The 27648-nt window shown below is 45.1% G+C and overlaps 1 protein-coding gene and 1 pseudogene across 1 annotated transcript; one reads left to right on the top strand and one right to left on the bottom strand.

Moving 5' to 3' along the window:
* Window positions 1-863: 863 nt before the first annotated feature.
* On the bottom strand, window positions 864-23295 carry LOC118362972 (FACT complex subunit SSRP1-like; annotated as a pseudogene).
* A 111-nt stretch (window positions 23296-23406) lies between these two features.
* On the top strand, window positions 23407-27003 carry pold4 (DNA polymerase delta 4, accessory subunit). The gene is made up of 5 exons (XM_035743727.2): window positions 23407-23574; window positions 23990-24097; window positions 24431-24520; window positions 26294-26405; window positions 26840-27003. The coding sequence occupies exons 2-5, from the start codon at window positions 23992-23994 to the stop codon at window positions 26862-26864; spliced, it is 333 nt and encodes a 110-aa protein (XP_035599620.2). The 5' UTR covers window positions 23407-23574; window positions 23990-23991; the 3' UTR covers window positions 26865-27003.
* Window positions 27004-27648: the final 645 nt, after the last annotated feature.

Genomic DNA, 27648 nt, shown 5'->3' with positions numbered 1-27648 from the left:
CCCGAGCTGACAAAGGTGAAAACTCTGTCGATGTGGAAGGTCGACCCTGTAAAACAACACATTTCACTGCACCTCTCCGGTGTATGTGACAAAACATATCTACTGTATAAATATATATCAACCTAGGGCTAATATATAGAGAGAAGAGAGTAAGTGTCGTAGATAAACAATATAACTGTCATTTACAGACGATGGTGTGGTTGGAGAGAGGGGTGTGCAGAGAAACAGAGAGAGGGAGAACAAAAGGGAGTGCGAGAGAGAGAAAGAACAAGGAAATAGATTTAGAGGTTGGCTGAGAAGTAGAGGGGAGAGAGAATTGATAGTATGGCTGGAACGAGAGCGAGGGAGCTGGAGGAGATTGTGTTCATTTCGAGCGCTTGTCATCAGTATCAGATTACGCACCGACACTTAAAAGACAGGCCTCCTCCATCCATCTCTCTCTCCTGTCCTCACCGTCGTTCTCACTTCTCATAGTTGACCACACCGTGGCATATTGAAACCACAGCCCTCTTCACTACTCTAACTCAGTCCAACATCACACATCCTTCTAAACCACATTGAATAACCATAGAATGTTTATTGTGCTTCGCTAACAGCAAATGGTTGTTTATGTGTGTGTGTGTGTGTGTGTGTGTGTGTGTGTGTGCGTGTGTGTGTGTGTGTGTGTGTGCGTGTGTGCGCGTGTGTGTGTGTGTGCGTGTGTGTGCGCGTGTGTGTGTGTGTGTGTGTGTGTGTGTGTGTGCGTGTGTGTATGAACATTATTATTATTTTGTTGTATATGTGTATATGACAGACAGCATTTAAGCCTTTAAGCCAGTCTGCACCAAAACACTCAAGACATGAAAAAGAGCATTTACTTATAATATTTAATTTTGTAATATTCTGGAAAACTACATTTCACAGTAGGCAAGGGGTTTTACCTGAGTTGTTCACAGCCTAAACCGACAGGCAATGTCATGCACGTGTAGCTGGGAAATATAGTCATCACTGGTCAGGTTATGGGATTTTTGCACTGGGTTAAAATAATTAAATATGGTATTTTGCTTCCTAAGATAAGAGGGATAGTTTTACAATTCCTGGACAGAATATTTTTGAATACGTCTGTATTTATCTTCATACTTGCTTCATGTACTTTAAAATGTCATATAATTAGCGTGAGAGAAGAACAGAGGGTGGTAAAAGAGTTCACAACCCCTCTCCACACTTTGCCCTCTTTTCCCTCTCCATGTCCTTCCCTCTCTTTCTCTCTCCCTCCTCTCAGACGCGCCTCAGTCCGATCCTGAGTCAGAACTGGGTGGGGTCGAGGCCACCTTCTCCTCTTGTTCATCTGAACCCTGAGAGAGTGAGATGGAGAAAGAGAGAGGGTAAAAGAAGAGGCGTGAACATGAATAAACAAAACAATTGTCTGAAATGCCATACTTGTAGCAAAATGTTTTACATGTGAAGTACAGTGTGTGTGTGCATGGGGCGTGTGCATGTGTGTCCTCACCTTGCGTTTGCCCGTGCCACTGTCTGGACTCTGAGGAGCTCTCTTCGCTGGAGATAAACTCCCTGCTCTTAAAGCTGTCGTTTCCTGTCTCCCTCTCTCTCTCCCTCCACCAGACTTCCCCTTCTTATTCTTCTCTTCACTCTTCCCTTCCTTCTTTTTCCTCACTCTGAACACGTGAAAAAGAGGAAGAGATTATATTCAAGACAGGATAAATAAGCAAACGTTCAGACACAAATACTTCAAATATGATGCACCTTTTGGTGTTATGATCAGCAAAACTCTTCCATGATAATCTATGACACACACCCAGACTAAGCCTAGTCCTGAATTAAAAAGCATGCTCAATGGAGAATCTCAATGAGAAATGATTTCTCGTCTAGCGATATGCTTAATCTGGGTCTGGGAAACCATCCCACGTTATATATACTGTAAATGATATACAAGTAGTGCATCAATTGTATCTAAACTCTTGTTCTGGATAGAACCAAAAAGGGTTGTAGTGTGTTCTTCATTTTCATAGGTTGCACCTCCGTCACTCTGCGGTGACATAGTGGTGCCATAAAGTGGTGATAAACCCAGTCACTCTGGACAGAGGCTAACTACGGTTTAGTCTAAATTACACTACTGTGCCTGGAAATACAATGGCATTGCTAAAGTAGTCAAATATTTAGTAGGAAACTACTTTGTCAGCATTATCATGTCGTTGTCACGCCCTGGCCTTAGTATTCTGTGTTTTATTTATTATTGTGGTTAGGCCAGGCTGTGACATGGGTGATTATGTGTTTGTCTTGTCTAAGGGTTTTTGTAGATTGATGGGGTTGTGTTCAGTATAGTATTCTAGGTAAGTCTATGGTTGCCTGGAGTGGTTCTCAATCAGAGGCAGGTGTTTATCGTTGTCTCTGATTGGGAACCATATTTAGGCAGCCATATTCTTTGGGTATTTCGTGGGTGATTGTGTTCCTGTCTCTGTGGTTTGCACCAGTTAGGACTGTTTTGGGTTCTCCACGGTTTCTTATTTTGTATAGTTTTCATCTTTCATTAAAGATGTTTATAAATAACCATGCTGCATTTTGGTCCTCCTCTCCTTCCCAGGAAGAAAACTCTGACAGTCGTCAAATGTACTTCACAGATTGCAATGTTGTCATTAGCTAGCAAAGTTTGTCAAAAATAGCTAGCAATGCTAACGTTAGCGAGCTAAAATCCGGTGGCCTCTCCTCAATCTTAGCTAGCTCGCTAACGTTGTACTGTATCTAAAGTCAATCTGGTGACATCAGAATGATGACAAAAGGTTTTCCTACTAATTATTTGTCTCCTTTTGAATGTCATTGTATTGCTTTTTCTCCTCATCAATCTACACACAATACACTATACTGACCAAGCAAAAACAGGTTTTTAGAAAATGTTGCAAATGTATAAAATATAAAAAATGGAAATATTACATTTACATAAGTATTCAGACCCTTTACTCAGTATAATGTTGAAGCACCTTTGGCAGCGATTACAGCCTCTAGTCGTCTTGGGTACGATGCTACAAGCTTGGCACACCTGTATTTGGGGAGTTTCTCCCATTCTCCTCTGCAGATCCTCTCAAGCTCTGTCAGGTTGGATGGGGAGTGTCGTTGCACAGCTATTTTCAGGTCTCTCCAGAGATGTTCAATCGGGTTCAAGGACTTTCAGAGACTTGTCCCGAAGCCACTCCTGTTTTGTCTTGGCTGTGTGCTTAGGGTCGTTGTCCTGTTTTGAAGGTAAACCTTTGCCCCAGTTTGAGGTCCTGAGCACTGGAGCAGGTTTTCATCAAGGATCTTTGTACTTTGCTGTTCATCTTTATCTCGATCCTGACTAGTCTCCCAGTCCCTGCCACTGAAAAACATCCCCCACAGCATGATGCTGCCACCACCATACTTCAACGTAGGGATGGTGCCAGGTTTCCTCCAGACATGACGCTTGGCATTCAGGCCAAAGAGTTCAATTTTGGTTTCGTCAGACCAGGGAATCTTGTTTCTCATGGTCTGAGAGTCCTTTGAGTGCCTTTTGGCAAACTCCAAGCGCGCTGCCTTTTTTTTAGGCTGCAACGTAACAAAATGTGGGAAAAGTGAAGGGGGTCTGAATACTTTCCGAATGCACTGTATGAAGCAAGCATAGAACCCTTTTTGGTTCTATCCAGAACCTTTTTTTGTAAAAGTGTAGTATGTAGGTGTTTAACAGGGACATGATACTGAACTTTTTGGAGGGGGCAGAGGATCCTCTTCCACTCTCTCTGTACTCCCTCATAGTCCTTCTTCGCCTCCTCCACTTTCCCATTCCACTCCTGACAGACAGACGGACGGACGGACGGACAGACAGACTGACAAGGGTAGAGGGAGAGCGAGAAAGGGAGAGACAAAGAGAGGGAGAGACAAAGAGAGGGAGAGGGAGAGACGAAGAGAGGGAGAGAGGGAAAGGGAGAGACAGAGAGGGAGAGACAAAGAGAGGGAGAGAGAGAGAGACAAAGAGAGAGAGAGAGAGAGGGAGAGACAAAGAGAGGGAGAGGATTCGGGCAGAGCAAAAGAAAGAGAAGGGTCAGAAATGTCAGAAATGAACTACATTTTTTATAATGAACTACATTTTTTTATTGAAAGGGAGAGCAAAAGAAAGACAAGAGGGAAGGATGAGAGGAGGACAATTGCAATAGTGGTATCTCTCTATTTCCCTCCCTCTCTATCACTCCCTCCCTCTCTCACACCTCTTTCTGCTCCACATCTCCCCAGCCCTCTTGGAGATCTCTGTGATGATATCCCAGGGTGCTCTGCTTTGATGCTATCGCGAATGGCGTTCAGTCACAGGAAATAGGCGCTCATCGGCCTCTTGGGGGCGCCACTGTCCTTCGGCTTCTTCTGGGGAGAGAGAGGGAAGGAGGGAGAGGGGAGAAAAGAGAGGGAGGGAGAGAGGAAGGGAAGAGGAAGAAAAACAGAGGTGAAGAGAGAGAACATGCAAATAGGAAGGACAGAGAGGAAAGAGAGGAAAGAGGAGGAGAGATGTTGAGAGATAGAAAGGAAGGGAGGAAAGAGGAGGAGAGATGTTGAGAGATAGAAAGGAAGGGAGGAAAGAGGAGGAGAGATGTTGAGAGATAGAAAGGAAGGGAGGAAAGACAGATTCATTTCAGATGAGCTACTCAATTTTACCTCTCCTCCCTCTTTCCCTCCATTCCTCCCTCCTTTACCTTGCGTGGTTTCCTCTCCTTCACCAGTTTGGCCTTCTTGGCTGGTCTCTTCTTCTTCTCTCTGTCACTGTCTCCCCCCTTAATTGTCTTATTGTCATACCTGAGAGAGGAGACAGAGAAAGAGAGAGAGTGTGAGAGAAAGAGAACTTGTGAGAGTGAAAGAAAGGAGGCGAGTCAGAGAGAGGGAGGCAGGATGAGAAGAGAGAGGGGGAAGTGAAAGAAAGGAGGCGAGTCAGAGAGAGGGAGGCAGGATGAGAAGAGAGAGGGGGAAGTGAAAGAAGGGAGGCGAGTCAGAGAGAGGGAGGCAGGATGAGAAGAGAGAGGGGGAAGTGAAAGAAAGGAGGCGAGTCAGAGAGAGGGAGGCAGGATGAGAAGAGAGAGGGGGAAGTGAAAGAAAGGAGGCGAGTCAGAGAGAGGGAGGCAGGATGAGAAGAGGGAGGGGGAAGTGAAAGAAAGGAGGCGAGTCAGAGAGAGGGAGGCAGGATGAGAAGAGAGAGGGGGAAGTGAAAGAAAGGAGGCGAGTCAGAGAGAAGGAGGCAGGATGAGAAGAGGGAGGGGGAAGTGAAAGAAAGGAGGCGAGTCAGAGAGAGGGAGGCAGGATGAGAAGAGAGAGGGGGAAGTGAAAGAAAGGAGGCGAGTCAGAGAGAGGGAGGCAGAATGAGAAGAGAGAGGGGGAAGTGAAAGAAGGGAGGCGAGTCAGAGAGAGGGAGGCAGGATGAGAAGAGAGAGGGGGAAGTGAAAGAAAGGAGGCGAGTCAGAGAGAGAGAGGCAGGATGAGAAGAGAGAGGGGGAAGTGAAAGAAGGGAGGCGAGTCAGAGAGAGGGAGGCAGGATGAGAAGAGAGGGGGAAGTGAAAGAAAGGAGGCGAGTCAGAGAGAGGGAGGCAGGATGAGTGAAAGAAGAGGGAGGGGGAAGATGAAAGAAAGGAGGCGAGTCAGAGAGAGGGAGGCAGGATGAGAAGAGAGAGGGGGAAGTGAAAGAAAGGAGGCGAGTCAGAGAGAGGGAGGCAGGATGAGAAGAGAGAGGGGGAAGTGAAAGAAGGGAGGCGAGTCAGAGAGAGGGAGGCAGGATGAGAAGAGAGAGGGGGAAGTGAAAGAAAGGAGGCGAGTCAGAGAGAGGGAGGCAGGATGAGAAGAGAGAGGGGGAAGTGAAAGAAAGGAGGCGAGTCAGAGAGAGGGAGGCAGGATGAGAAGAGAGAGGGGGAAGTGAAAGAAAGGAGGCGAGTCAGAGAGAGGGAGGCAGGATGAGAAGAGAGAGGGGGAAGTGAAAGAAAGGAGGCGAGTCAGAGAGAGAGGGAGGCAGGATGAGATGAGAAGGGAGGGGGAAGTGAAAGAAAGGAGGCGAGTCAGAGAGAGGGAGGCAGGATGAGAAGAGAGAGGGGGAAGTGAAAGAAAGGAGGCGAGTCAGAGAGAGGGAGGCAGGATGAGAAGAGAGAGGGGGAAGTGAAAGAAAGGAGGCGAGTCAGAGAGAGGGAGGCAGGATGAGAAGAGAGAGGGGGAAGTGAAAGAAAGGAGGCGAGTCAGAGAGAGGGAGGCAGGATGAGAAGAGAGAGGGGGAAGTGAAAGAAAGGAGGCGAGTCAGAGAGAGGGAGGCAGGATGAGAAGAGAGAGGGGGAAGTGAAATAAAGGAGGCAGGTCAGAGAGAGGGAGGCAGGATGAGAAGAGAGAGGGGGAAGTGAAAGAGATTGACTGACAAAAACATTGAAAAAAGCAGTAAATATAAGGGAGTGATGGATTGAAAACTAATACATACTCTTCCGTTATGTCATCATCCTCCTCTCCAGGGTTAAAAGACTCATCTGAAGACAAGACAAACAACTGTGATTGGCCCTGCCTCCTGTCACTCACCACTCTCACCCTGACTGACATCGTTTCAATTATTTGAGTTCCATTTCGTTCCTTTTTTTTTCTGTGATCCCAATATGCAGTTACTCTAGAGATAAATCAGGTCAAGCCCAAACTGTGTGATGTAGGAAGGAGTTGTAGTTTCCAACAGGCCAATATTCTACACTGTTTAGTACAGAAAACATAAATAACTACAATGACCATAATACATTGCGCCCCTACTTGTCCGGTCAGGACAGACACCGAGAGGGAGAGAAGAGACAGAAGAATGCACTATCAGTTGCTTCGCAAGGTCATTTAAAAAATACATGATATAAGTGATTGATAGTTGGTAGTAAAAGTATGGTCATAAAAGTATGACTTATTAACAATGAAGAACTACTAAAATAATGATTTTGTCAGACAGCATAGGCAGCAGCTTTATAGAAACGAGATGACGTGTAAATGAAATAATAAACTAATCAAATAAAACAAATGTAATATACACAACAACTGAAATATTTTATTAACGTTAAGTAATGTGAATAAATTATGGTTGATAAGTGATAAGCAGTAATGGGCAGACACTACCATCATGGGACTTTTATTCATTGTTTTATTCTCTGTTGTTACTTAGTTTAGTAAGTTACTTAGTTCAATCCACATAATGCATAGTGCTTTTAATATTTACAAAAATGATCTAAACCGAAAACAGTGATTATTTTTTAATAATCAAACCGAAACTACATAAATAATCGCTCAGCAATATCTGTCACTCACTGTTCTCACCCTCTGATTGGCCCAGCCTCCTGTCACTCACTGCTTTCGCCTTCTGATTGGCCAAGCCTTCTGTCACTCACCGCTCTCTCCATCGGAGTCATCACTGTCATTGGCCTCCTCTCTGATCTTGCCCTCCTCTTTCATCCTCTCCAGGTAGACATCGTGCTGGTCCTCCTCTGAGTCCTCCAACATGTCATCTTTACCCTTCATACCCTGACAGGACAAAAATACCAAGCAGTATCATAGTAAATACACAGTAGTATCATAGTAAATACATAGTAGTACTGTAGTAATACAAGGCAATATTATTTGTTGTAAAACGCAGACAACCCATGTAGAGATGCTAACTTTGGGAAATATACACAGTGAACAAAAATAGAAAATGTTGTCTCACTTACCAAGTTAGGTGTTACTTTGCTATACCATCAGTAATAACACACACAGATTTAGACTCCTCCCACCCCCACAATTCCATAACAGAAAGGCAATGCAATTAATACCCCCAATCCTGATCATAACATTCTCCCAAATCACACGCCATGCAGTTTAAAACCAAACCCCCACATCTGTACAGGACCAACCTTTTTCTACCGGACCACAACACAGAGAGACAGAGAGGACAGGTCAGTGGACGAAGGGATGAAAGAACATCTAATGAAAGAGGGAAATAGTGGAGTTAGCATGTGAGATGTTTACCTCTTTGAACCCTCTGTTCTGGATGCTGAGCTTCTCGGCGGTCACAAAGTCAAAACGCTTCCCATACTCCTCTCTGACGGAGAGGTTAGAACGAGAGAGAATGGAGTGAAAGACGAGACGTGACAAAGGTGTGTGTATGTAGAAGTGTATGTGTGTGTGTGTGTGTGTGTGTGTGCGTTTCGTGTACGCGTGTGTATCCGTCACCTCTCGATGCTGCTGAAGGGTGAACTGGGTGCCCTGCTTGGTTTCGATCTCAAAGTCGAGGGAGCGCGTGGTGGTGGTGGTGGTGCCTCTGGCGAAGTTAACACACCGACACCTGGATGGATGGATGAAGGAGTAGAGGAAGTCGACGTTCACTTTGTCATCCAACGTTGGCCTGCGAATGAAGGAGTGAAAGAACAGCAACAAAAAGGGGACACTTGAATGTCCCATAAGGACAAATGACGGGCATACAGTACCTCCTGGGGAGCGCAGGTGCACGGGGGGGGGGCTTGTGTATGTGGACGAAACCCCTCTACAGAGGATAGAGCAGGCCTGACCACGCTTTGTTGGAACACGTTATACACTGGGACTGCAGGGGAGAGAGTTAGAGTTGTATTTCAGAGTGGAAGGAGAGTGTGACAGAGACAGAGCAACATGAACGCTGGCTGTGCGCAGCAGTTGGCCGTCCTATCGCCTCTTTACTCCTGGAAGTGTGTGTGTGTGTGTGTGTGTGTGTGTGTGTGTGTGTGTGTGTGTGTGTGTGTGTGTGTGTGTGTGTGTGTGTGTGTGTGTGTGTGTGTGTGTGTGTGTGTGTGTGTGTGTGTGTGTGTAAACATGTGTGCGTGAGAGTGTTTACCCCAGGAAGTTTCCTGGCACGGTGATCTTCCTGTTGACCAGAGCCTTCATCACCCTGCTGACCATCTCATAGAGGGAACCTGACATGTTCTTACTGAGCTTCCCCCCATAACGCTTCTCCCTAGAGAGAAGAGAGAGGAGAGAGAGAGTAGAGACAGAGCGAGAGAGAGGGGAGAGAGAGAGGAGAGACAGAGCGAGATAGAGGAGAGAGAGTAGAGAGAGAGGGGAGAGTGAGAGAGAGGGGGGAGAGAGAGAGGAGAGACAGAGCGAGAGAGAGGAGAGACAGAGCGAGAGAGGAGAGAGAGTCGAGAGAGAGGGGAGAGAGAGAGGGAGAGTGAGAGAGGAGAGACAGAGGGGAGAGAGACAGAGAGAGAGAGAGAGAGGAGAGAGAGTAGAGAGAGAGGGGAGAGTGAGAGAGGAGAAAGAGAGGAGAGAGAGAGGAGAGAGAGAGAGGAGAGAGTGAGAGATAGGGGAGAGAGAGGGGAGAGAGAGAGGAGAGACAGAGCGAGAGAGAGGAGAGAGAGTAGAGAGAGAGGGGAGAGAGAGAGAGGGGAGAGAGAGAGGAGAGACAGAGCGAGAGAAGGGAGAGAGAGTAGAGAGAGAGGGGAGAGTGAGAGAGGAGAGAGAGAGGAGAGAGAGGGGAGAGAGAGCGAGATGGAGAGTGGAGAGAGCGAGAGAGGAGAGAGAGAGCGAGGAGAGAGAGAGACAGAGAGAGAGAGAGAGAGAGAGAGAGAGAGCGAGAGAGAGAGAGAGGACAGAGAGAGAGAGAGAGAGAGAGAGAGAGAGAGAGAGAGAGAGAGAGAGAGAGAGAGAGAGAGAGAGATAGAGAGCGAGGAGAGAGCGAGGAGAGAGAGAGAGAGAGGACAGAGAGAGAGAGAGGAGAGAGAGAGAGAGGACAGAGAGAGAGTGAGGAGAGAGAGGGGAGAGAGCGAGGACAGAGAGAGAGCGAGGAGAGAGAGAGAGGGGAGAGAGAGAGAGGGGAGAGAGAGGAGAGAGAGAGAGAGCGAGGACAGAGAGAGAGGGGAAGACAAACAGAAATAAATTATACAAAAAGCATGAAATATAAACCTCAGTATCAAATCTGATCGATTTCTTCTAACATTTACCATTCCTTCTCCAAACACTTAGAAATCAAATCCACTTTTATTTGTCACATGCGCCAAATACAACAGGTGTAGACTTTACCGTGAAATGATTACTTACAAGCCCTTAACCAACAATGCAGTGTTCAGAAAATAGAGTTAAGAAAATATTTACTAAATAAACTAAAGTAGACAAAACAAAAGTTACACAATAAAATAACAACAATGAGGCTATGTACAGGGGGTACCAGTATAACATCTCTCTCTCTTCCTCTCTCATACTCGTATATTTCCATTGCCTCCCCTCACAGTCTCTCTCTCTCTCATTCGCTCTCTCTCTCACTCTGTCATGTCGAGGGAAAGGCTGAGGTCCTCCTCCTTGGAGAAGAGCAGGATGAGAAAGTGGTAACGTGTCTGCCCCTGTTTAATGGGTGGGTCTAGACTGAATCTACAGAGAGAGAGAGAGAGAGAGAGGGGTACGTGGGTGGGCGGGAGGGAGGGAGAGAGGGAGACGGTGAGAGGGAGACACAGACAGACGTTTTGTATTCAAATTGTTTACAATCTTGAGGTCTTACATATGATGACTATTGAAACACGCACCAGAAGTCACATCTGCCTCTGGTCCTTGTGTGGGAGCAGGAAGAGACGTAGCACAGTGGTGTAGGGGATCTTATAGTCAAATGTCTTTACCATGGAGGAAGCTAGGGTAGATATCATACCAGCGAGAGAGAGAGAGAGAGAGATACAAAGTCAATGGTAGGCTTCGAGGGGACTCCTGTGGTAGGTACACCTATAGCTTATCTCTTGGCAGTAATAATGTGGACTTCTTATCACTGACCTCAACCCAGAATCTCTCAGAGCGTTCACAGTCAGCCCACTGACACCCCTATCAGATCACAGCAAACTCACAGTCTACTTGAACAGAACAGTACTCAATCATGAGGCATGAATAAGAACTGAATAATATTAAGACATGCTATGGATGGAAGGCATGTAGTGTGGAAACCTACAGAAAAACAATTAGGCAACAACAAATTCAATCCCTTTTAGACAACTTCCTGGACAAAACATTCCACTGTAATTGTAAACTTGGCACAAGAACATCTAAACAGTATATTTGACCTCTCAATTTCAAACAGAAAAGCAAAGAAAATGAACAGCAATGACAAATGGTTTGAGGAAGAATGCAAAAACCTATTAAAGAAATTGAGAAACCTGTTCAACCAAAAACATAGAGACCAGAAAACCTAAATCTACGCCTTCACTATGGTGAATCACTAAAACAATACAGAAATACACGACGGAAAAAGAAGCAATAGCATGTCAGAAATCAGCTCAATGTAATTGAAGGATCCATAGACTCTAACCACTTCTGGGAAAATTGGAAAACTCTAAACAAACAACAACATGAAGAGTTATCTATCCAAAATGGAGATGTATGGGTAAACCACTTTTGGCCCTATAACAAAGAACAAATAGCAAAAACACATACATGATCAAATACAAATCTTAGAATCGACTATTAAAGACTCCCAGAACCCACTGGATTCTCCAATTACATTGAATGAACTACAGGACAAAATACATACCCTCCAACCCAAAAAGGCCTGTGATGTTGATGGTATCCTCAATTAAATGATAACATATACAGACAACAAATTCAAATTGGCTAAACTTAAACTCTTTAACATCATCCTTAGCTCTGGCATCTTCCCCAATATTTGGAACCAAGGACTGATCACCCCAATCCACAAATGTGGAGACAAATTACGGTGGGATATGCATCAACAGCAACCGTGGGAAAATCCTCTGCATTATCATTAACAGCAGAATTGTACATTTCCTCAGTAAAAACAATATACAGCAAATGTCAAATTGGCTTTTTACCAAATTACCGTACGAAAGACCATGTATTCCCCCTGCACACTCTAACTGACACACAAACAAACTAAAACTAAGGCAAAGTCTTCTCATGCTTTGCTGATTTCAAAGAAGCCTTTGACTTAATCTGGAATGAGGGTCCATTCAAATTGATGGAAAGTCGTGTTGGGGGAAAAACATCCAACATTATTAAATCCAAACAACAAGTGTGCGGTTAAAATGAGCAAAAACACACACATTTCTTTCCGCAGGGTCGTGGGGTGAGACAGGGATGCAGCTTAAGCCCCACCCTCTTCAACATATATACCAACAAATTGGCGGCGGCACAAGAACAGTCTGCAGCACCCGGCCTAACCCTACTAGAATCTGAAGTCAAATGTCTACTGTTTGCTGATGCTCTGGTGCTTCTGTCACCAACCAAGGAGGGCCTACAGCAGCACCTAGATCTTCTGCACAGATTCTGCCAGACCTGGGCCCTGACAGTAAAACCAAAATAATGGTGTTCCAAAAAAGGTACAGTTGCCAGGACCACATATACAAATTCCATCTCGATACCGTTGCCCTAGGTACCGCTGCCCTAGATACCATTGCCCTAGATACCGTTGCCCTAGATACCGTTGCACACAAAAACTACACATACCTCGGCCCATCAGCGCCACAGGTAACTTCCACAAAGATGTGAACGAGCGGAGATACAACGCAAGAAGGGCCTTCTATGCCATCAAAAGGAACATATCATTTGACAAAACAATTAGGATCTGCTAAAAAAAAATCAGTCACGGAACCCATTGTCCTTTATGATTGTGAGGTCTGGGGTCTGCTCACCAACCAAGAATTCACAAAATGGGACAAACACCATATTGAGACTCTGCGTGTAGAATTGTGCAAAAATATCCTCTGTGTTCAACGTAAAACACCAAATAATACATGCAGAGCAGAATTAGGCCGATACCCACTAATTATCAAAATCAAGGAAAGAGCCGTAAAATTCTACAACTACCTAAAAGGAAGTGATTCCCAAACCTTCCATAACAAAGCTATCACCTACAGAGAGATGAACCTGGAGAAGAGTCCCCTAAACAAGCTGGTCCTGGGGCTCTGTTCACAAACACAAAAAGACCACACAGAGCCCCAGGACAGCAACACAATTAAACCCAACCAAATTGTGAGAAAACAAAAAGATAATTACTTGACACATTGGAAACTATTTACAAAAAACAGAGCAAACTAGAATGCTATTTGGCTCTTAACAGAGAGTACACAGTGGCAAAATACCTGACCACTGTGACTGACCCAAAAATAAGGAAAGCTTTAACAATGTACAGACTCAGTGAGCATAGCCTTGTTATTGAGAAAGGCCGCCGTAGGCAGACCTGGCTCTCGAGAGAAGACAGGCTACAGTGGGGCCAAAAAGTATTTAGTCAGTCACCAATTGTGCAGGTTCTCCCACTTAAAACAATGAGCGAGGCCTGTAATTTTCATCATAGGTACACTTCAACTATGACAGACAAAATTATAAAAAAAATCCAGAAAATCACATTGTAGGATTTTTAATGAATTTATTTGCAAATTATGGTGGAAAATAAGTATTTGGTCACCTACAAACAAGCAAGATTTCTGGCTCTCACAGCCCTGTAACTTCTTCTTTAAGAGGCTCCTCTGTCCTCCACTCGTTACCTGTATTAATGGCACCTGTTTGAACTTGTTATCAGTATAAAAGACACCTGTCCACAACCTTAAACAGTCACACTCCAAACTCCACTATGGCCAAGACCAAAGAGCTGTCAAAGGACACCAGAAACAAAATTGTAGACCTGCACCAGGCTGGGAAGACTGCAATAGGTAAGCAGCTTGGTTTGAAGAAATCAACTGTGGGAGCAATTATTCGAATATGGAAGACATACAAGACCACTGATAATCTCCCTCGATCTGGGGCTCCACGCAAGATCTCACCCCGTGGGGTCAAAATGATCACAAGAACGGTGAGCAAAAATTCCAGAACCACACGGGGGACCTAGTGTTGGGAAATTATGATTAAATGACTGAACAAATCATTTTAAATGGAACTGTAACTAAGTAAACTTATACTCTGTTTTATTATATCTGATTAACAATATGAGTTCATAAGAAGGGATTGTGTGACACGGACAAGGTAGTAATTAAAGTTAATGAACACCATTCCAACGAGGAAGAAACAAATGGGTTGGGGACTGTGTAAACAAATAATGCCGTTCACCTAACGTTGAACCTACAGAAACTTAGCTCTGGGGTTTTTAGATAAGGCAGTGAGTGCATTCCTGGGTTTTCTGTTAATTAAAACTGTCAGCTCAGTGGTGATCGATAATGTTGAGGGGTCAAAAGTTATCTGGGAGTGTGTTAGTAAGTTAGAATGAACTTTTCACCTCACTTTGTCCCGGTCGAGAGGAGGGGATTCTGTTACAGCAATGAAATTACGTCATGATCTGTATATAAACTGCTGCACGTGATTAAGTGGGAGCGCGCTCCGAGAATAAATTATATTACCTATTATTGAAAGACTGGTCTCCGTCTATTTAATGCAAACAAGAAATCTTAGAAATTCTCATAAAATAGACTAAGGGCTTTCAATTGATGAAAGCACATTGGCATAATTAAATTACAGTAACACCTAGTGAATGACCTGCAGAGAGATGGGACCAAAGTAACAAAGCCTACCATCAGCAAGGGCATTGAAGACGAAACGTGGCTGGGTCTTTCAGCATGACAATGATCCCAAACACACCGCCCGGGCAACAAAGGAGTGGCTTCGTAAGAAGCATTTCAAGGTCCTGGAGTGGCCTAGCCAGTCTCCAGATCTCAACCCCATAGACAATCTTTGGAGGGAGTTGAAAGTCCGTGTTGCCCAGCAACAGCCCCAAAACATCACTGCTCTAGAGGAGATCTGCATGGAGGAATGGGCCAAAATACCAGCAACAGTGTGTGAAAACCTTGTGAAGACTTACAGAAAATGTTTGACCTCTGTCATTGCCAACAAAGGGTCTATAACAAAGTATTGAGATAAACTTTTGTTATTGACCAAATACTTATTTTCCACCATAATTTGCAAATACATTCATTAAAATCCTACAATGTGATTTTCTGGATTTTTTTTCTCATTTTGTCTGTCATAGTTGAAGTGTACCTATGATGGAAATTACAGGCCTCTCTTATCTTTTTAAGTGGGAGAACTTGCAAAATTGGTGGCTGACTAAATACTTTTTGCCCCACTGTATGTGCACATTGCCCACAAAATGAGGTGGAAACTGAGCTGCACTTCCTAACCTCCTGCCAAAAAAAACCTCGGCAAGACGGAGCTGCTCTTCCTCCCGGGGAAGGACTGCCCGTTCCATGATCTCGCCATCACGGTTGACAACTCCATTGTGTCCTCCTCCCAGAGCGCTAAGAACCTTGGCGTGATCCTGGACAACACCCTGTCGTTCTCAACTAACATCAAGGCGGTGGCCCGTTCCTGTAGGTTCATGCTCTACAACATCCGCAGAGTACGACCCTGCCTCACACAGGAAGCGGCGCAGGTCCTAATCCAGGCACTTGTCATCTCCCGTCTGGATTACTGCAACTCGCTGTTGGCTGGGCTCCCTGCCTGTGCCATTAAACCCCTACAACTCATCCAGAACGCCGCAGCCCGTCTGGTGTTCAACCTTCCCAAGTTCTCTCACGTCACCCCGCTCCTCCGCTCTCTCCACTGGCTTCCAGTTGAAGCTCGCATCCGCTACAAGACCATGGTGCTTGCCTACGGAGCTGTGAGGGGAACGGCACCTCAGTACCTCCAGGCTCTGATCAGGCCCTACACCCAAACAAGGGCACTGCGTTCATCCACCTCTGGCCTGCTCGCCTCCCTACCACTGAGGAAGTACAGTTCCCGCTCAGCCCAGTCAAAACTGTTCGCTGCTCTGGCCCCCAATGGTGGAACAAACCCCTCACGACGCCAGGACAGCGGAGTCAATCACCACCTTCCGGAGACACCTGAAACCCCACCTCTTTAAGGAATACCTAGGATAGGATAAAGTAATCCTTCTCACCCCCCTTAAAAGATTTAGATGCACTATTGTAAAGTGGCTGTTCCACTGGATGTCATAAGGTGAATGCACCAATTTGTAAGTCGCTCTGGATAAGAGCGTCTGCTAAATGACTTAAATGTAATGTAAATGTAAAAATGTATGCCCATATTAGAGACACATATTTACCTAAGATTACACAGAGCCATAAAGAATTTGAAAACAAACAGTTTATCAAAACTGCAGCAAGATGTGTGACCTGTTGCCACAAGAAAAGGGCAACCAGTGAGGAACAAACACCATTGTAAATACAACGCATATTTATATTTATTTATTTCCCTTTTGTACTTAAACTATTTACACATCGTTACAACACTGTATATAGACATAATATGATATTTGAAATGTCTTTATTATTTTGGAACTTCTGTGAGTGTAATGTTTACTGTAAATTTGTATTGATTTATTTAACTTTTGTTTATTATCTATTTCACTTGTTTTGGCATTGTTAACATATGTTTCACATGCCAATAAAGCCCTTGCATTTAATTGAATTGAGAGAGGGGGGATGGCAGGGGGGTCACAAAGTAAAGGAGTACATCTTCCTACTTTTGCCACAGGTGAAGGTGTAGTTTGGCATGAATAAGGTTTGTGTGTGCCTACCTGCCCCTGCATATGTGTGCATGAAGGTGTGTGTGTGTGTATATCTGTGTAAAGGTATGTGTGTGTATATGTGTGTAAAGGTGTGTGTGTGTGTGTATGTACCTGCCCCTGGACGTGAGACACTGCAGCTCTTTGAAGATACACACAGCATCTCCTGTAGCCTGGATCACATCTGCCTTGGACAGCACACTGTCTCTAAACACCTGAGAGGAGGATAAAGCATGTTACATTAAATGCAATATCTACATTTATTCAGTTGAGGCATTTGGCCGATACTTTTGTTCAAGTTGCAGCGATGAGACAAGATCGTATCTACCAACTACATATCACGAAATTGGTGAGAAAAAAAAAAAAAGAAAAAAAAATCCATAATACTGGAGGCTATGAGAGACTATATGCATTATCCCGATGACTTACTGTAAATATTTTGTAAATATCAGTTGCTTCGTTCTGTTGTGTTTTACATTTTAATATGTGATCTTGTCTATGTACTTTGACTACTGCAAAATGAATTGCCTCTTGAGGACGTTAAAGTTTTCTGAATATGGGACTAAAATGGGAGTCTATACCAGACTTTGACAAACACTGCCATCCATTTGTTATGACCTCTGCTGCTAAAAACAAAATACATTACAACTTAAAGAATATTTCAGTGAGTGTGGGTTTTTCCTTTCAAGTCTATACCAGACACACGCTCACACACAGCCCCCCCCACCTCCATGGGTTTTGGCGGTGCCCCAGTTCCAACCCCCCTTCACACAATTCTTTCTCTGGCAGCTCCACTTTGTAGTGGGCTTTGAAGTACTCAGATATCTTGGCAAAGTCCTAGAGAGAAGGATGTAGAGAGAGAAGACAATGTTTATTTTCCATGCTGATTTTTCTGTTTCAAATGATTCTATACTCCTCTCTGATCTCGTTCCTACTCCAAACTCACTCTTTACTCTCTTTTCATTCCCATTCTTTCCTCTTTCCACCTCTTTCCTCCCTGTTCTCATGTTTTCTCTCCTCCACCATCCATACCTCCCTCCCCTTCATCCTTCCCTCCATCTCTGTCTCCCCTCAACGATATCTCCCTCCCTCCCCCTCCCTCTCTCTACTCCTACCCTCCCTCCTTTTTTCCTCTCCTCCACCCCTTTCCTCCCCTCACTTCTCCTCTGCCCTCCTCATCCCTCTCTCCCCCCCATCCCTCTGGTCACTGTGTCTCTGAAGCCGTCATATTTGTAGATGTGCCCGTTGCTGGTGGTCAACTTGATGCCCTGTCCCAGACACACAAGTCTCCACTGGGACTGAGACAGTTCCACAGATGGGATGCTGTCCACCTTCCCTGTCTTACTGCTCTTATACACCACAACTCTGTCTACCGAACCGCAGACGGCCGTCATTCTGGGGAAAACACAGTAAACTGTGTTGACATACAGTTGAAGTCGGAAGTTTACATAAATACACCTTAGCTAAATACATTTCAACTCAATTTTTCACAATTCCTGACATTTAATCTTAAATGTAAGTAAACATTCCCTGTCTTAGGTCAGTTAGGATCACCACTTCAATATGAAATGTCAGAATAATAGTAGAGAGAATGATTTGTTTCAGCTTTTATATCTTTCATCACATTCCCAGTGGGTCAGAAGTTTACATACACTCAATTAGTATTTGGTAGCATTGCCTTTAAATATTTTAACTTGGGTCAAACGTTTTGGGTAGCCTTCCACAAGCTTCCCCACAATAAGTTGGGTGAATTTTGGCCCATTCCTCCTAACAGAGCTGGTGTAACTGAGTCAGGTTTGTATGCCTCCTTGCTCGCACACTTTTTCAGTTCTGCCCACAAAGGGCTTTGTGATGGCCAGTCCAATACCTTGACTTTGTTGTCCTTAAGCCATTTTGCCACAACTTTGGAAGCATGCTTGGGGATCATTGTCCATTTGGAAGACCCATTTGGGACCAAGCTTTAACTTCCTGACTGATGTCTTGAGATGTTGCTTCAATATATTCACACAATTTTCCATCCTCATGATGCCATCTACTTTGAAGTGCACCAGACCCCCCCACAGCAAAGCAACCCCACAACATGATGCTGCCACCCCGTGCTTCACGGTTGGGATAGTGTTCTGCGGCTTGCAAGCCTCACCCTTTTTCCTCCAAAAATAACTATGGTCATTATGGCCAAACAATTCTATTTTTGTTTCATCAGACAGAGGACATTTCTCCAAAAAGTACGATCTTTGTCCCCATGTGCAGTTGCGAACCGTAGTCTGGCTTTTTTATGGTGGTTTTGGAGTGGTTGCTTCTTCCTGAGTGGCCCTTCAGGTTATGTCAATATAGGACTCGTTTTACTGTGGATATAGATACTTTTGTAACTGTTTCCTCCAGCATCTTCACAAGGTCCTTTGCTGTTCTGCGATTGATTTGCACTTTTTGCACCAAAGTACTTTCATCTCTAAGAGACAGAACGCATCTCCTTCCTGAGCACTATGACGGCTGCGTGGTCCCATGGTGTTTATACTTGAGTACTATTGTTTGTACAGATGAACATGGTGCTTTAATGCATTTGGAAATTGCTCCCAAGGATGGACCAGACTTGTGGAGGTCCACAATTTTCTTTCTGAGGTCTTGGCTGATTTATTTTGATTTTCCCATGATGTCAAGCAAAGAGGCACTGAGTTTGGAGGTAGGCCATGAAATACATCCACAGCTACACCTCCAATTGACTCAAACGATGTCAATTAGTGTCAATGCACGGGGCACGCTTCTTCACAAAATTGGATCTCAGGAGTGTGTACAATCTGTTGCGTATTCGGAAGGGTGATGAGTGGAAGACGGCATTTAGCACCACCTCAGGTCATTATGAGTACCGTGTCATGCCATATGGGTTGATGAATGCTCCATCAGTCTTCCAATCATTTGTAGATGAGATCTTCAGGGACCTGCACGGGCAGGGTGTAGTGGTGTATATCGACGATATACTCCGCTGCACGTGCCGAGCATGTGTCCCTGGTGTGCAAAGTGCTTGGTCACCTGTTGGTGCATGATCTATATGTCAAGGCTGAGAAATGCTTGTTCTTTCACCAATCCATCTCCTTCCTAGGGCATCGAAATGGAGAGCGACCGCATTACAGCCGTGCGAAATTGGCAGACTCCAACCACGGTTAAGGAGGTGCAGCGTTTTTTAGGGTTTGTCAATTACTACCGGAGGTTTATCCGGGGTTTTGGTCAGGTGGCTGCTCCCATTACCTCACTGCTAAAGGGGGGCAAGCGAGGAGACTGAATCCTCGTCAGGCAAGGTGGGCCATGTTTTTCACTCGTTTTATGTTTACCCTCTCTTACAGAACAGGCTCCCTGAAGGTTAAGGCAGACGCATTGTCCCGGCTCTATGACACAGAGGAGCGGTCCTTGGATCCCACTCCCATACTCCCAGCTTCGTGTTTGGTGGCGCCAGTAGTGTGGGAGCTGGACGCGGACATTGAGCAGGCGTCACGTGCAGAGCCCTCTCCCCTTCAGCTGGTCGTCTGTACGTTCCGTCTGCTGTCTGCGACCGATTGACCTTTTGGGCCCACACGTCATCCTCCTCTGGTCATCCTGGGATAGGTCGGATGATGCGCTGTCTTGATGGGAGGTACTGGTGGCCCAATTTAGCTAAGGACGTGAGGATTTATGCTCCCTCCTGCTCGGTGTGCGCCCAGTGCAAGGCTCCTAGACACCTGCCCAGAGGTAAGCTACAACCTTTACCCATTCCACAACGGCCGTGGTCGCACCTGTCGGTGGATTTTTTAAAACTGATCTTCCGCCTTCACAGGGTAACACCACGATCCTGGTCGTTGTGGATCGGTTTTCTAAGTCGTGTCGTCTCCTCCTTTTGCCCGGTCTCCCTACGGCCTTACAAACTACGGAGGCCCTGTTTACACACGTTTTCCGGCACTATGGGGTGCCTGAGGATATAGTGTCTGATCGGGAACCCCAGTTCACATCAAGGGTCTGGAAGGCGTTCATGGAACGTCTGGGGGTCTCGGTTAGTCTTACCTCAGGTTTTCACCCCGAGAGTAATGGGCAGGTGGAGAGAGTTAACCAGGATGTGGGTAGGTTTCTGCGGTCTTATTGCCAGGACCGGCCGGAGGAGTGGGCGAAGTTCGTGCCCTGGGCAGAGGTGGCCCAGAACTCGCTACATCACACCTCCACTAACCTTTGTCCCTTTCAATGTGTATTAGGGTATCAGCCGGTATTGGCTCCTTGGCATCAGAGTCAGACCGAGGCTCCTCGGGTGGACAATTGGTTTCGGCTCGCTGAGGAAACCTGGGAGGCAGCCCACGTCCACCTTCAGCGCGCCAGAAGGTCGGCGCAGACCGTCACCGCAGTGAGGCCCCGGTGTTCGCACCAGGGGACAGGGTCTGGCTCTTTTTTTTATTTTATTTTTTACCCCTTTTTCTCCCCAATTTCGTGGTATCCAATTGTTGTAGTATCTTGTCTCATCGCTACAACTCCCGTACGGGCTCGGGAGAGACAAAGGTTGAAAGTCATGCGTCCTCCGATACACAACCCAACCAGCCATACTACTTCTTAACACAGCGCGCATCCAACCCGAAAGCCAGCCGCACCAATGTGTCGGAGCAGTGCACCTGGCAACCTTGGTTAGCGCGCACTGTCCCCGGCCCGCCACAGGAGTTGCTGGTGCGCGATGAGGCAAGGACATCCCTACCGACCAAGCCCTCCTTAACCCGGACGACGCTAGGCCAATTGTGCATCGCCCCACGGACCTCCCGGTCGCGGCCGGTTACGACAGAGCCTGGGCGCGAACCCAGGGACTCTGATGGCACAGCTGGCGCTGCAGTACAGCGCCCTTAACCACTGCGCCTCCCGGGAGGCAGGGTCTGGCTCTTGACCCGAAACATGCCCCTCCACCTGCCCTGCCGGAAGCTGGGTCTGCGGTTTGTGGGGCCGTTTAAAGTCCTGAGGAGAGTGAACGAGGTATGTTATAGGTTACAACTACCCACTCATTACCGTATTAATCCCTCGTTCCATGTGTCTCTCTTCAGGCCGGTGGTGGCTGGCCCGCTCCAGGAGGCTGAAGTGCGTGATGTTCCTCCGCCTCCTCTAGACATCGAGGGGGTCCCGGCGTACTCTGTTCGATCCATATTGGATTCGAGACGTCGGGCGAGGGGCCTTCAGTACCTCGTGGACTGGGAGGGGTACGGGCCGAAGGAGAGATGCTGGGTTCCGGTGAAGGACGTGTTAGATCCTTCCATTTTAAAAGAATTCTACCGTCTCCATCCGGATCGCCCTCCGGGTCGTCCCTGAGGCCGGCGTCAGGGGGGGTGGGGGTACTGTCACGACTTCTACCGAAGTCGTTGCCTCTCCTTGTTCAGGTGGTGCTCGGCTGTCGACGTCACCGGTCTTCTATTGGTTTAGTCTTGTCTTCCTATACACCTGGTTTCAATCCCATTCATTACTTGTTGTGTATTTAACCCTCTGTTTCCCCTCATGTCTTTGTCAGAGATTGTTTTATGTCAGTGTTGTTTATGTTTGTATAGGTGTGCGACGGGTCCTTGTACCCATGTTTATTATGTATGTATATTTAGTGTTTGGAGCATGTTTAGTGGACATATATTAAAAGGACTCCATTACACTCGTTTTACTCTCCTGTGCCTGACTTCCTGCCACCCATACACACGACTCTGACAATTAGCCTATCAAAAGCTTCTAAAGCCATGGCATCATTTTCTGGAATTTTCCAAGCTGTTTAAAGGAACAGTCAACTTAGTGTATGTAAACTTCTGACCCACTGGAATTGTGATACAGTGAATTATAAGTGAAATAATCTGTCTGTAAACAATTGTTGTAAAAATTACTTTTGTCATGCACAAAGTAGATGTCCTAACCGACTTGCCAAAACTATAGTTTGTTAACAAGAAATGTGTGGAGTGGTTGAAAAATGATTTTTAATGACTCCAACATAAGTGCATGTAAACGTCTGACTTCAACTGTACATATACTGTATAGAAACACCTGAAGTAAACATAGACAAACACACATTTAGAAAAGTTGGTCATAGTTTTTAACTGTTGACTTGTTACTGCATTGTCAGATATCTGTTGCTGTGCAGAAACACACACAGACAGTCTCTCCTCGAGTCCTCTCTCTCTATTTCTCGCACACACGCACAAACACGCACGCGCATGCACACACACACACTCCCCCATGACCCTTTGACATCCTGGTAAATGTCACTGACCTCCAGTGGGTCGCCCATGGCAGCTATTCCTCTGGTCCTCAGGAGCCTCTAATACCACACACAGAGAGAGGACAACAGTCTCTCTTCATTATACTGGTCCTCTAGCTCAATTGTTAAAGCATGGGGCTTGCAATGCCAGGGTGGTGGGCACGATTACCGGGATCACTCGTCAATAAAGTGTATGCACATAACTGTCATTTGCTTTGAATAAAAGTGTCTACTGTACTGTCTATAGTATAAACTAACTACAAACTCATAGAGCTATATCACTGTCTAACTCTTTATATACATTTGTAAGAAATATATATTGTTTCAATGATTTACAATTTATGTGCAGGAAGTGGACTAAGTCTTGAATGAAATGAATCTAAATGATTTATATGGAAGCCTGTATGAACTGCATGCCCCAACAATTTAGCATAGCAGGCCTTGCAGTGATAATAACAACCAACCCAACATGCTTGTTATGTGTGGCGGTCAGCTGTCAAGCAAATGGGGACTGAGACATGTAAATAACCCTTATGACATGTAAAAACTATTATGCATTATAGTACAGCTTGTTATAATGGTGCCATTACTATGTTATTGTCTACCGACTATCGTTGATCTGTGGAATAACGTATTGTTTACATTACTAACCGTTGTGTTGTAGCTGTCAACTTGTAATGTTGTGAGTGGGGAGAATGTCAAGTCTTTACGTCGTGTGCGTCGAAAGTGACGTAGCCAAGGCTGTTATGTGTTACGTTTGACGTTTTTTCTTCTCTTGGTCCGGGTTTGTTGCGTTTCGATTGTTTTGTTCATGAGAACATACAAATTGATCGTCAGGCAAAAACCGAAGTGGAAAGACATCGAACAGAATTGCGATCTGGTATGTTATAAAACAATATCAAGGGCTTGATAAAAAAAACGTTTTTGCACACAAAGAATTGCGCAAGTACAAGAAACCAATGAAAACGCGCAGAAAATGATAGTAATGCATACAAAATGTTCACAATACTTTACACTATTTGCGAAATATCGTCGAAATTGCACGTTATGCAGCTAATGTTTGCATTACAGACTTCAATCCATTTGTAAAGAAACTAAGGTTGGGGTGGGACGTTCAGTCGCTGTGTCAAAATGTAGTTATGCCCTGTGTGTAACAACGTCAACCCGCAAACTATACTGCAGACTTGGTTTAAATGAAACAAGAACCCAGATTCGGAATTTTACTATTGAAATAGAAACACTGCCTACTCATCAATGTCAGTAGAAAACACACCCTCTGTCTGTTTGTCTGTCAGCTATGACGGCCAAACGTGCAGCTCTGATCACCGACTCCTACAAGGTGGTAAAGAGATCCAGGAGAGAGGAGAAGAGGGAGAAGAGGACCCCATCTCCTCCCCAGAAGGGTTAGAGTTGTGTGTGTGTGTGTGTGTGTGTGTGTGTGTGTGTGTGTGTGTGTGTGTGTACAGCAAACCACACAGCAGTCATACAAGACAGATGGGACATAGTAGAGTATGAAATTGAACTACTGTTTTCAAATGACACCCAAATAATGACACCCAAAAGACACAATGAATAAAATGAAATGGCATGCTAGAATAGTTTTATTGGTCTCCGGAGAGGAAATGAGTGATTCAGTGATGCAACTCAATTTGTCAACAGAGCACTATGGCCCAGCTGTAAGTGATTGGTCATGGCGGTGTCACTCTAACCTCGCTTCCTGTCTCTCGTCCAATCAGACACTGAGCCGCGCCCCCTCACGGCCAGAGAGATAGAGCTGCAGGAGCTGAGGCAGTTTGACCAGGACTGGCGGTATGGACCCTGCACAGGTACCCTGCAGCAACCCGTGTTAACTATCTTGACAACACATTTTAATACCGTTGTTCATGATAACAACATGCAGCACAGCGGAGCGCCAGTGTTTCATCTTTGCACGGTTTTCTAGGTGTGGTGAAGGAGAGTCGGACCAAAACGCAGCGTGTAGATTACGATTCATGTTTAATGAAGAAAACACACTAAACACAAACACTACAAAACGAAACAGCCTAAACTGGTACAAACTAACACTAGACAGTTACAAGGACACTAAGGACAATCACCCACAAAACAACCAAAGAATATGGCTTCCTAAATATGGTTCCCAATCAGAGACAACGATAAACACCTGACTCTGATTGAGAACCACTCCAGACAGCCATAGACTCTGCTAGATCACCCCACTAGCTACAATCAAATGCATGCTTTTCAACCGATCGCTGCCTGCACCCGCATGCCCGACTAGCATCACCACCCTGGATGGTTCCAACCTTGAATATGTGGACATCTATAAGTACCTAGGTGTCTGGCTAGACTGCAAACTCTCCTTCCAGACTCACATCAAACATATCTCCAATCAAAAATCAAATCCAGAGTCGGCTTTCTATTCCGCAACAAAGCCTCCTTCACTCACGCTGCCAAGCTTACCCTAGTAAAACTGACTATCCTACCGATCCTCGACTTCGGCGATGTCATCTACAAAATGGCTTCCAACACTCTACTCAGCAAACTGGATGCAGTCTATCACAGTGCCATCCGTTTTGTCACTAAAGCACCTTATACCACCCACCACTGCGACTTGTATGCTCTAGTCGGCTGGCCCTCACTACATATTCGTCGCCAGACCCACTGGCTCCAGGTCATTTACAAGTCCATGCTAGGTAAAGCTCCGCCTTATCTCAGTTCACTGGTCACGATGGCAACACCCATCCGTAGCACGCGCTCCAGCAGGTGTATCTCACTGATCATCCCTAAAGCCAACACCTCATTTGGCCGCCTTTCGTTCCAGTACTCTGCTGCCTGTGACTGGAACGAATTGCAAAAATCGCTGAAGTTGGAGACTTTTATCTCCCTCACCAACTTCAAACATCAGCTATCCGAGCAGCTAACCGATCGCTGCAGCTGTACATAGTCTATAGGTAAATAGCTCACCCTTTTTCACCTACCTCATTCCCATACTGTTTTTATACTGTTTTTATTTACTTTTCTGCTCTTTTGCACACCAATATCTCTACCTGTACATGCCCATCTGATCATTTATCACTCCAGTGTTAATCTGCAAAATTGTATTATTCGCCTACCTCCTCATGCCTTTTGCACACATTGTATATAGACTGCCCATTTTTTTCTACTGTGTTATTGACTTGCTAATTGTTTACTCCATGTGTAACTCTGTGTTGTCTGTTCACACTGCTATGCTTTATCTTGGCCAGGTCGCAGTTGCAAATGAGAACTTGTTCTCAACTAGCCTACCTGGTTAAATAAAGGTGAAATAAAAATAAATTTAAAAAAATCCCACTATATACCAAAACCCCAAGACAAAACACACCACAATACAAAAACCCCATGCCACACCCTGGCCTGACCCAATACATAAAGATAAACACAAAATACTTCGACCAGGGCGTGACAGTGATGTTTTAGCGTTTCCTCTCCTGTGACGTATTGTTTTGCGGATAGTTTTAAACCGATCCAATTGTTTTCCCTCCTGTATCTCATAGTGTTATATGACCTACAGTAGCGTTCCTACTCGCACTGTACTCCCACTCTCTCTCTCTCTCTATCAGGTATCAGTCGCTTGCAGCGGTGGGAGAGAGCTGCACAGCATGGGTTAAACCCCCCTCAGGAGATCAGAGATTTGCTACTTAGCGCAGACACAGACCCGGACTACACACACTGGTACCATGATCAGAATACTACACACACAACGAACAAGCAGATTCATATACAAATGCATGTACATTCTTTCGAAAAAATGGTTCTTCGGCTGTCCCCATAGGAGAAGCCTTTGGGTTCTAGGTAGAAGTATTTTGGGTTCCATGTAGAACCAAAATGGAACCAAAAAGGGTTCTTCAAAGGGTTCTCCTATGGGGACAGCTGAAGAACCCCTTTAGGTTTTAGATAGCACCTTTTTTTCTAAGAGTGTACACACACCACACACACAGTCAAACACACACACACAAAAAACCTCTCATAAACACACACACACTTGATTCTGGACCAATACAAATGTATTCCAGCCATACAGTATCATAAGTAGCGTTGTGCATAACAGTAATTAGATATTATACAATTGTCATAAAATATTGTCTTCGTACTGTTTTGTCTTTCAGCCTGTGGAGTGACTATCCATTGTGAGAAATAAAAAGTGGAGAGACACAGAAGATAGAAGTGAAATGTCCAAAGTTCACGTGGTTTTGCTTTTGTTCAGTTCGGTTTTGACTGCTAACCATCACACTACACTTAAAAAATAAATAAATAACATTTTCTACCCAAATATCATTTTTTGTTCGGTCTGTCACACAAACACACCACTGCCTACGTCACACATTTGGTACACTTTTGAGACGTTTGCATAAATATTTTTTATAGGTAACCTATTTCAAAATAAAGTTTTTCAATTGTATGTGTACCAGAGTGAGGAAGAGAGAGAGAGAGAGAGGGACAGTAAGATGTTGCTATTTCCTGCTAATGTTGTGTAGACAGTGACACATTCTATTACACAGTAATACACATTGAGTATACCAGACATTAGGAACACATTTTTTTTCTTGAGTTGCTCAAGATTAGAAAGGTGTTCCTAATGTCTGGTATACTCAATGTGTTATTACTGTGTAATAGAATGTGTCACTGTCTACACAACATGTGTGGATGGTCCCCTTGCTCTCAGCCAAGGGAGTGGGCTCACTCACAATTTTGCCTCAGAACACAACCATGAATAAAGAATGATACCAACACATCCTCTGAGAGCAACTTCTCCCAACCATCCAGGAACAGTTTGGTGAAGAACAATGCCTTTTCCAGCATGATGGAGCACCTTGCCATAAGGCAAAAGTGATAACTAAGTGGCTCGGGGAACAAAACATTGATATTTTGGGTCCATGGCCAGGAAACTCCCCAGACCTTAATCCCATTGAGAACT

Source organism: Oncorhynchus keta, chromosome 29, assembly GCF_023373465.1.
Source record: "Oncorhynchus keta strain PuntledgeMale-10-30-2019 chromosome 29, Oket_V2, whole genome shotgun sequence".
NCBI classification, from domain to species: Eukaryota; Metazoa; Chordata; class Actinopteri; order Salmoniformes; family Salmonidae; genus Oncorhynchus; species Oncorhynchus keta.
The sequence above is the reverse complement of the archived record's forward strand: the minus strand, read 5'-3'. Positions and strand labels throughout refer to the sequence as shown.